General features: G+C 41.2%; 1 protein-coding gene across 7 annotated transcripts in view; it reads left to right on the top strand.

The window, feature by feature from the left end:
- The window catches only part of ctnnd2b (catenin (cadherin-associated protein), delta 2b), a 209609-nt gene that overhangs the window by 57328 nt on the left and 141042 nt on the right, over window positions 1-11239 (top strand). Inside the window, exon 1 of one of the 7 annotated variants that reach the window (XM_063461035.1) lies at window positions 8339-8544. The exons of the other annotated variants lie outside the window; for them this stretch is intronic. Within the exon in view, the coding sequence (XP_063317105.1) occupies window positions 8530-8544 (15 nt within the window). The 5' untranslated portion in view covers window positions 8339-8529. Of the gene's footprint in view, window positions 1-8338; window positions 8545-11239 lie in introns of those variants that run through there. 7 annotated transcript variants of the gene reach the window in all.

Raw genomic sequence — 11239 nt, 5'->3', positions numbered from 1 at the left:
GAAAAAATGTCCACAGTTGGAACACATTTTTAAAGACTGAACACATTTACACAGTAAAGCTAAACCAAAATGGAAAGTGGCAAAACTGTCTTGATGTTGACTGTATTGAGCGATGTCTCACGCTGGAGCACTTCTTCAGACAGCCAGTTATACAAGTGGGATAAGCTCAGTGGGAACAGCTGCAGCAACAGAACAGAGTATGTGAGGTAAAACCAAAGTGAAGACCACAAGGGGAACTGTCTGCAGAGAAAGACTACAGAAATTCTTCTGAATTAAAACAGCGGTCTCCAGTTGCTCTCAGTCTTCTCTCTGATCTCACATTGTCTAAAGTAAAAGCTTATCATTCATACATTTATAGAACGTGCATATTAATGTCCCTGATCAAAGTCTAGCTGCTGCTGCTTCTTTCTTTGACGTCACCGAGAAAGATGGATGCGCACAAAGTTCCAGCAATGAATAATTTGCTGTTTTTTAACTGATACTTTCTTGGCCCAAAGCTGTATTTTTTGTTGGCTTTAAACATAAATCAATTTTTTTAAAAAAGGTTGGCCTCTAGTTTGTTTTGGGATCAAAAGTTGAAGCGCAACTTGAATGTTGGCTGCAGTATCCTCACTGTAAATTTTCCATGCACTTGATTTGCTATTCTGCATTTACACTGCCTCAGGAAGGAAACTCACATATTCAGATGCCTTCTTTTGTCCACGTGGCACACTCTGGAAAAAATCAGATCATTGTAGAAATGCAAAAAATACACTTCCTGTAATGACTACTTCAGTCAAGTCAGTCTTTATAAAAACCCGCAAAAAACATGTTTAGGATAAAAATGCTTTGGTTTTTCCACGTTGTTGGTGCATTTGTGGCATTTTGGACTTTTATTTTAAACTTTTGTCTGGAGAAGGGAATAAAAGATGGGGACAAATGCCCAGCACAGGGCCCTGGCTCAGCCACTGTGGTCACCTGCTGGACCAGGTGCCCCTTTTATAACATTTTAATAAATTAATCTGAAAAAATTATAGACTGTGTAGCACAGCCTGCCACTTTGTCGCTTTACTTTTAAGGAATTTCTGTAATTTTTATTAGTCTGTTACTTGACAGTAATTAAAAAAAATACTGCATTTGCATCTGTGCATTGGATCCATGCAGCTTGCTAACAAAGCTTGTTAGCATTATCTGCTAACTTAGCATTTCATCCAAATATAGTCCCTTCTAAACCCAAAAAACAAACAAAACCAAAACAAAATGACCAAAAACAACCAAAAAAACAGAAAGGAGAACTAACAATCTAACTGGTGACGGCATAGTGGCTATTCCATCGTTTAGTTACAGTCTATGCATCTGTTCAGTTACTGGGGAGTAACAACTAACTATAATGTTATAGAAAAACAAAAGAAAATCCTAAAAGTTGGGAAAGTAAAACCAACAAATGTTTCCCCTTTCAGCCAAACGAAACAGTTCACCAAAATAGCTCCCCTAATCAGCTAATCAGCCCACATAAGTCGACTACTAACACATCCTTGATTAAAAACCAGCGTGGCAAGACACTTGGTCTGCACTTTACTTGAGTACAATTGGACTTTTGAAGAGGAACAATGCGTGGGTTGTGACTACATGAGTTCAGAGAAGATTAAAATTTTTAAACAGAGAGATCTATTGTGATCTCATGCAAGTCTTTGTATTTTGTTTTGTTTTTGAATCCATTTTGGATTCAAACAGCCAAGCTTTTATTAGGTAAAGGTGCTTATGCATCCTCTTTTGCACCTGAAGATAGCGTTTGTTATTTTTTATTTTTCGAGGGGAGAAACAAAATGCCTGACTGGGAAAGCTCCCAGCAACGGGCAATAAACGAGACAGAAATGAAAAGGCCACAAGGTGTTTCAATGCGATTAAAGCAACAATGTCAAGAAAGCCCGAGAGAACTCTTAGCCTTTAGATGTTTACCTCATGACTTGGCCTTGAGCTTTCAACATCCTTGAGATTTTGATTTGGCCCGCAGTTTGAATAAACAATTTTACCTTGATGGCAGCTGAGTAGCGTTCCTATTTAGCAGCACTGTAAGCTCAACAAAGACACAGCACTCTGAATATTTTACCGTTGCTCATAATTTATGTACCTACCAATGTCTTTGAAGCCAGTTGAAAAGAGAAGCAGGGATGAGGAGAGGAATTAGACCAGCTACAGGGGAACAACAAGACAAATCTGTCTGGTTTGGGATGAACGCTTAAGTAGTATCTGAGGAGAGTTAAATCCTCCCCCCCCCACCCAATCTCTCCTTTTTCTTTATCACACTTATATGGCTCCCTAAACCAGCGGTCCCCAACCGCTGGGCCACGAGTCGTTTGGTACCAGGCCGAGAGAGTTGAGGCTCGGGCGTGAAATTCATGGTTTTCAGGGTTTTTAGCGTTATTTTTTTTTTTATCGTTAACTCAGTTTCCATGGGTCTTTTCCCATGTGTTATGAATAAATCTTCTTTTTTTTTGGTACCAGTACTGGTTTTATTTTGTTGTATTTTTCCGCGACACCTTAAAGGCCGGTCCGTGCAAATATTGTCGGACATAAACCGGTCCGTGGTGCAACAATGGTTGGGGACCGCTGCCCTACACAATCTTTTTATCAGGCCCCACCTTCTCATGTTGGCCTGTTTCCCTCCACCTACAGCAAAACTTTGTTACCAGCTGGATGTACCTAATAATTGTCCATCCTCAAACACTAACTCCAGACAGCAGCGGGCTTAGCTTACACAGCCACTGTGACATTTTCGCATCGAACAGTACCCCCCCATCTAAAACATCTAAATGCCAGTCGGACACCAAGGGGCACAATTAGACCGCTTTACACTGGGGAGAGAGAGAAAGAGAGAGGGACGGCTTCAGCTAGGACACACACACACTCTAACTTTGCTCCCCATGCAGCCCACCACTGTCCTACAGTCATTTATCTTACTTTACTAATTGCTTTAATGGGGTTTTCAGGGGCCAGCGTGGTCTTATGAGCTAGTGGCTGCACACTAACTCTCTTTCCGTCCTCCTTCTGTCTCCATTAAGAAGCTCAGATTGGAGCTGAATCTTTAGTAATGCAATCAGCTGACAAGCACTTGATTGTGGAACCTGCTCATTAAGACATAGTTAATTGTTGTCCTTTTCTCTTAATTGCTTATCAAGCTATGATTACTCGCTCACATGCACACACATGCACACATTCGGAGTTCCTGCCACCAGAGTGTGTGTCTTTTTTTCAAGAAAGTTAACGCTGTGTAGTCTATTGATTATAAGACCAAAAGCTTTAATAATAGTCAGTTTCTATTATATTAGTTTTTTGAGTTTGAAGGAAAATGACACCCATGCAATCAGTGAGGCTCATGGCTGGATTAACCTCTTTGCCCAAAGGCAAAAAAATGTTGGGCCCCTTTTATAAGCCACTTATTTCCCCAGACAGCAGGCGTGTTTGCAGGGTTGTTGTTGTTTTTTTTTTTAAATGAAGTGGTACAAGGGTGGGACTTAGAAACAGGTGGGGTGGGGCCATTGGGAAATCAGAAAGTTGTATGAGATATAAATGTTAAAGCACTTGAAAACTGATTGAAAATCCAGCACTTTATAATGATTTGAATTATGGACCGACCTCCTGCCTCTGTAAACATGCATTAGGAGATGTGGCTGCCTTGTGGACATAAAGTTTTTAACCATGACGTGATGGACAGTACATATTCAACTTTTAGCCTGAGTGGTAAATATAAAGAAAATGTTATACGTCCACAGAGAATCGTTAGCAGCAGACGAACCCAGAATGAAAAAAAAAAAAGAAGGGGAGGAAATTTAGCAAAATTTCAAAATGTATTGTTTTCCATTAGTTTTTGGTGCTTATTATTATATTGTGTAACATTAGCTGCATTTACGGTCTGTGGAGAACAACGCTGTTTTTCACAGTGTGAAGTAGTCAGACTCGAACGTCAAAGAAGGTGGTAGGGAAGCAGACTCAGAAGACATTTTGGGTTTTCAGAGGTGAGCAATTTATTTACAGTGGACCCCATCCTGTATGAAACTTCCAAACAAAACTTCCCCCCAAAGTAACTTAATTAACAAAACTCAAAAGTACCTGGATTTGGTAACACAGCTCACCTCTCTCATCTGAGTCTGGTAGAGACTGACTATATATAAGGCCATTAATCGCCCTTCAATTAGTCCGGCCAGTACCACTCACTTGAGCTGAGTGATCTAAAACTCTACATAGTTGACTAAAAATGACAAAAACCTCCTCACACTTCTAATTAGCACATTTACACAACTAAATGTATTAACAAAAAAAAGATTCAACAAATCCCTTCGGACCTGGAAACAAACCAAAGGAAGCATTTCTGTGGTAAAAGAAACCCCTCCTCTTGGTTTAACCTGCTGATGTCATGTGTGACATCATCAGCACTTTAAAATGAGGAATTGCTAGGCGGGCCTTTCCCCACACCAGACCTACATGAAGACTGAAAAGAAAGAACAAAGTAAGTATGAACAAATGACTTAAGCTGTAATATAAAGAAACATGTAACTGAGTATTTGCCTTAATTTGCAGAATGCTTGATTTGCTGGCAACAGAATGCTTACACAAACAAACCTGGGATAGTGAGTGCAGCAATGTTACTTTGACAAATAGCAAATCATAGCAAATAAATACAGAGACAGAATAATGTGCATAATGTGCAAAAAAAGGTCAACACATCTGGGACAAATGGAGAGCATTACAACTGCACCCACTTTGTCACACACAGAAAAAGCAGATCCAAAAGGGACTCCAATTTTCCTCATTTTCCTCCCTTATTAACTGCAATTAATAACTCAATTGATGGAAATTAAACCATCAATTAAGTACCTGGTTTGAACTGTGGGCCATTTTTAAGCCCAGAGTTCAAACCAGGTCTATAACTACTTTTACAACTAAGAGAAGTAGTAATTAGGAGATTCAATTTTAGGTCTTAAAACATTTATATAGCCGATATTTAGTTTTGAACATTTCTAACAAATTAGCAAATTTGATAATCCAGCCTGGTTTTTATTAGCTAACTAACTGTGGTATGATTTTTGGTGGTAGGCCAGGTGTTATGGGTATTTTTGAAGCATCTGATCTTCTGGGATTTTCACCACAGCTGTTGCTACAATTTACTCAGAATGGTGTGAAAAACAAAAAAACAGCCAGTGAGTGGCAGTTCTGCAGACAGAAACAGCTTGTTGGTGAGAAAGGTCAGAGGAGAATACCAGACTAGTTGGAGCTGGCAGAGAGGCTGTGGTACCTCAGATAGCTATTCTTTCCAACTAAGCAGACAAGAATCTTAGAATAGACAGCACATGTAATCTTGAGGTGGATGACTGTCAGGTTCTGCACCAAAAATATCCTAACAGGACAGACGCTGACATCTTAGCCTGCTAGAGATGGTTTCAATGGCAGCAGCTGCAGCTCAGCAGATGCAGTGGGTCGTCTACTAACAGGAAGGTCATTCGTTTGAGCCCCGGCTCCTCCGGTCCGCATGTCCTAGTGTCCTCGGGGACGATATTGAACCTCGAATTTGCCCCCCTGTGATTGGGTGAATGTGGCTTGTTGTACTGGGAGTAGAAAAGTGCTGCTGTATATCATTTCAAAACCAATGAACAACAGGAATCAACTGACCCAACCTCCTACTGATCAGTCATCCTTTGAATAGTGCAGCCTATCTCAAATGTATTTGCTGACCACATGTATCTTTTTATGGCCATAATTCACCTTCTATCAATGGATACTACCATGCCACACAGCACCTTAAAGTAATGTGTCCAACATCTAGCAGGAGCCATACCTCCATGGAGTCCTGACCCAGCAGGATGTTTGGTGTTTGCACATAACGAGACAAAAAGAATCATTATCTGCAAGTGAATAGCTGATTCATTTAATCTGCATCTTTCTGTCAAAGCTTTCTGCCCTCACACTTGATGTTTTGAAGTTAGAAGACATTTATGTTCATGAGGGAAGGAGGGTCTAATGAAACACTCTTGATGTGATTACAAAGGCAGGAGGTCTCTGCCTCTGCATCGCTCTCACCAGTCTTTGTAAAGGCGTCTCCAAACTCTTTAGATGTAGAACAGTGACGCAGTATCGCTTAGGCCTAATGTTCTTTGTGATAGAGTAACTCAACATGTTTCACTATTTGATAAGTACTTTCTGAAATTAATGGAAATCGATTGGAAAAAAACAATCTTTTGTTGCTTGCCATACAATTTACTGTGTAGATACAACTACTAAGACACATTTCTTTAGTCTGAAAAAACAAATACACACATGTTCAGGGCGTGTTCACATCATTTGCTGTTATCCAGCTTTCACACCAAAACAAAGAGTTGGTCAAACTGATCCATCTGTTTCACCCAAACACTCATCTTACCTCTGTGATTTAACCTGCCTGAAGCTGAGCAGTCACGTAAACTGAGCCAGTTCAAATTTGAATAAGGAAATGATCGGACGCTGGAGCTTTGCATGCACGCAATGTTTTTATTGGGTTGCAGTGACTGCTTTAGTGTCGTTCGGACAGAGAGAGGAGGTGGGCGAGTCAGAGAGCGTAAAACAAAACTAAAACAGTCTGAAGATACGTTCACAGGGCTTCTTGGCACGATGGAAAGTAACAATCAGAGAAACACCTGCTGCGAAATCATGGATTCAGGTTTCCAGTCAGATTGCTTCTGGGTAAGACATGGTTATGCATGTGTGTGTTTCATGTGATGCTCACCTGGGTATAATTATTTGACAATATTTCATTTCACTGTAAGTTAACACTGTGACGAGTTAACTTGTAGTCTATGGTACTAGCTGTACATAGACATGCCAGCAGTAATCAGCCACTGTAAAACTGTATACTGTAAATGCAGTTAATATGATAGCATCCTCCATTTTGGAAGACCAGTTGTGCGGACTTCCAGCCCCACACCACCAACCACAAAGCTTAATTCAGAATCAACAATCTTAATAATCTGCTAGTATGAAATAGTAGAACCAACAGACAATAGGGAGTCAATCAGCAGTCAGTGAAAACTACTTAAAGGCAGACTTCCATTGACTTGTTTTATGAAAGAAACCATGAATTCTACAACTAAGTTTAGTCCTGTTTCAGTCTAATTGTAATAAGTTAGCCCTGTATGACATTAGGCCTATCTGTTACCGCCCCTAATAGTCCAGTCCTGCAGAGGGCAACAATATCACTTGATGACAAGATGGCTCATTTCAAATTTTAGTTGGACTGAAGTTTATAATTATTGCTATAACTGTACAGAAGAAGTCTACCTTTAAATGAATGAGGTGAAAAGCAGCCAGTGCACCTGTTTGTGAAAACCAGGAAAGAACATCAGCGTTTCACTTCTCCTGTGTCAATCCTACCCTGACATGTTAGCAGCTAAGGGAAGTTATGTATGAATACATGTATCTTATTCTGGGATATGATAACGCTGACACTTTGCCACCAAGCTTGCACAGTCACTAAAAGAACAATAGATTTCGAGCACGATACAAACCACCCCTGCACTTAAGCAAAGACACCTACACTCTGCCTCGGTGTGTAGTTTGGATAGTGTGACTCTCCATTCCCTGGAGGCTTGGCACTTCCTCATGTTAGAGTTCAGGAAGACTCAGTCATACTGCTTTAGATTCCACTGAGACAAATGTTGAAATGACCTGATTGTACACTTTTATAAAATGGTGATGTGATCGGGACTTTACAGATAATAACTACATCGTACTACAGCCGTGTGTAATCTACATGTGGTTTTGTGTTTGGGTGAGTTTGAACACACCTAATGCACTTTTTTGGCCCCATACACTCCTTACTTCCGTCTCACCCCATAGGATTTCACTGAGGCAGAACAGTGTGCGTGTGTGTGTGTGTGTGTGTGTGTGTGAGTGCGTGCGTCCGTGCGTGCGCGTGCATGCGCCTTCCTCCATCCCACTTCCTCTCCATCTTCAGGCTCCTTTGCTCTCCTCCTCCCAAAATCCCTCCTTGCTTTTCAGTGATGGTGGATGAGGGAGGGAGGGGTTGCAGATGGTCTGCTCAGAGAGAAAGAGAGGGAGAGAGAGAGTCACAGAGAGTGACTGGCGAGCGGCGGGCTTTTTTGGCATGCTGTACCGGTGGGAGGGCCCATTGTGATGCAACGTTGCATAAATAATGCCACGGGGCTTCTAAATGCTCCGTTGCCATGGGGACCTTTGTGCCTCAGTGAACACAGTGTGTGTATGTGTGTGAGTGTGTGCTTCATGGCCCCGGAGGAGGGAGAAAAAGAGACAGACATAGAAGCAAAGAGAGAGAGCGAGAGACAGACAAGGGGCCGAGGTGCAGGCAGCTCAAGTGACACTTGTGGTCTCTCTCTCTCTCACGCGCACGCTCTCTCTCTATGTCTTTCTATTTGTCTCTCTATCACTTGGTTTGACCCGGGACAGATGAGCGTTTGGAGGAGGGAGAGGGAGCACTGTTGTCGCTTTTCGACTAGAGAGGAGCAAAGCGGGATATTCTGTGATTTTGTCTCTTTGTGAAGTATGGTCCATGTGAAGGTACGTGTCTGCGTTGCTTATTTTTTATGCAACTCCTTCACCAGTACTTCTTTCCAGCATTAAATTCCATCACAGTCCCTTCCTCTTGCTCTGCAGTAACAGGTGTCTGCCCTTCAGCCCTGAATTGGAGGGAGCAGAGATCGGAGGGGGCGAGGAGTGGAGGGGGGGGTAGAAAAAGGAGGGAGTGATTGCTTTTGTTTGGCTGTTTCTGAGAAGACTTGCATCTGAATTCTCACAGCTCACAATGGAGCTGGTTAGTCAGCCTGTTAGTCTGCCGGTGTGTGCTCTGTGCAAAACAACAAAAAACACTTTTTTCCTCATCTGCTACAGAGACTTTGCCTCAAAGTAGGTTGTGTTTTTTTCTTTCTCTCTCTCTTGCTGTTCCTTTCGTTGCATCAGCTGATTATGGGGGTTTAGATTGATTTAGCTGCGTAAAAAGTCAGATCGCACAGGGAGAAACGTGCAGTTTCCATGTGTGGAGTGGTGTTTGAGATGTAAATAAGAAATGCTGCTCACTGGCATCAGAAGACTATAGCTTTTTATCTTCAATGGGATCATGAGATCACAGACGCTGAAAGCATCAGTGTGCTTCTGGTGGGTGATTGGCTGCTTGCTAAAACTTCAACAAATACTATGACTGATTTTAGGCTAAAGGGCTAAAATTACGTGCATGTGTGGCTTCTTAGTTTTCTCTCAAATATGACTGATTAATCGGGTTCTGTTGAGCAGCTATATTTGTATCCCGAGTGCTGTGTGAAAATGTTGAAAGTGTGCAAACAGTGAAGCGTCTGCATGTCGAACTGTTCTCACACTGTGGATGTTAACATCCAGACTTTCTGCTTCGCAAAATGCTTTCAGAAGCTGCACTTTGTCACGTCTTCTGGTTTGACTGCAGAACACGGACATGGGTGACAAAGTTAAGAGAACAAAATTCATGGCTTTGTGGAGGGGCTGAGTTTGGGGGATTTTACTGGACCTTGCTTGTCCTCTTGAAGGAAAGGGTCACTGCAAATACGTATAGTGATCAACATTAACCCCATGGCCCCATCCATCTGTTTGAATGGTATTAAAATGGTGTAATGTTGATTAGCTATTATTTATTTATCTGGCTTTCTTCTACAGTGTTTTTTTTGTTTGTTTGTTTTTTTGTTTGATTTTATTTTTGTTTTGGGTTTTTTTTGTCCTCTCATCACCCAGATGGCTGTCCCTCCCTGAGTGTGGTTGTGCTGGAGGTTTCTTCATGTTAAAGGGGAGTTTTTCCTTCCCACTGTCACCAAGTGTTTGCTCATAGCCGGTCATTTGATTGTTGGGGTTTTCTCTGTATCACTGTAGGGTCCTTACCTTACAATGTAAAGCACCTTGAGGCGGCTGCTGTTGTGGTTTGGCACTATATAAATTGAAATAAATTAAATTCAATCATGTACTGGAGACTTCACAGTCACCGACTCTTAAATTAGTTAAACAGCTTTGGGAGCTTTTATCATCAAAACAACAAATTAGGAAATATCTTTTGGAAAAATGGAGTTCCATATCTCCACTAGCCTTCCAAAGTCTTGGAGAATTAATGGCAAAGTGTACTGAAGCTAATCTGGCTGTAAACCCACTTTACTTCTTTAAATTTGCCACCCGATTGTAGCTGATATTTTGCTGTTGCACGTAAACGCAAACATACAAGCCAGTTTCCAAGAAGACTTGATGGAAAGAAAAACAGAATTCGATGCAGCATGCAGCATGTCCCCACTGATGTGTGCAACGTTTGAGTCCTCACTTGCAGAATCCTTACAGATGTATTTAATTATCATTGTATGCCTGTGTGTGTGTCTGTGTCACATATGTTTCTCTATGCTGGTGTGTGCGCCTGTATGTGTGGCCAGTTGCCATTAATAATAAGATGTTGCGTAATTACAGTGAAATTTGCAATTTGATTTGTTAAGTTATTACATTAATGATTCATTATAATCAAATTGTATCATTATGGTGGGAAGCCTAGAGTTGCCTCAGGCATCTTAGGCATTTACGCTCCCACAGTCCAGCACTATGTTCTCCATCACCACTCTTAGCCATAAAATACACATTGTGTTAGCACTATAAATAGCATTAATGTTCCTTTTCAAGCTTTTTTTAGGTCATTAAAAATGGTAACGCTAATATTAAGCTGCATTGGGTGCAGACTGGTTTTTATTCTCTTTTAATGATATGCATTTGTTTTCTGAATCTGTATAACTTAATTTTGCTGGGCACTCCACCTGGGTCTTTTGTCTTACAGAGTTATTGTGTGAGCAAAATGAAACTTATTGGGTTTATTAGAGGGTGCTATTTTTCTTTCCTCCCACTTATAGGATTGTTTTTTGAGTTTTGTTATGATTTACACTCATCTTAAGATGGATTTTTTGAGGCATCATACACACGTACTAAACAACGACAAAACAAAAAACAGGTTTTTGGAGTGTGTTAAGTCTGAGATGTGCAGTTTTTATAAGTATTCAGACCCTTGTCTTGGTTAAGGCCCCTTTGGAAGCAATAACAGCCTCAAGTTTTCTTGGGAATGATCCTTTCTTTCAGGGGTTTCTGCCATTCTTCTCAGCAGAATCCTTTAAGCTCAGCCGGGCTGGAATGAGAGTGTTGGTGTTCGGCCGCTTTCAGGTCTCCTGAGCTGCTCCTGGCATCAGGTCTGGATTGTGCCTGCAAAACTCCA

Source organism: Pelmatolapia mariae, linkage group LG18 (genome assembly GCF_036321145.2).
Source record: "Pelmatolapia mariae isolate MD_Pm_ZW linkage group LG18, Pm_UMD_F_2, whole genome shotgun sequence".
Lineage (NCBI taxonomy): Eukaryota > Metazoa > Chordata > Actinopteri > Cichliformes > Cichlidae > Pelmatolapia > Pelmatolapia mariae.
The sequence above is the reverse complement of the archived record's forward strand: the minus strand, read 5'-3'. Positions and strand labels throughout refer to the sequence as shown.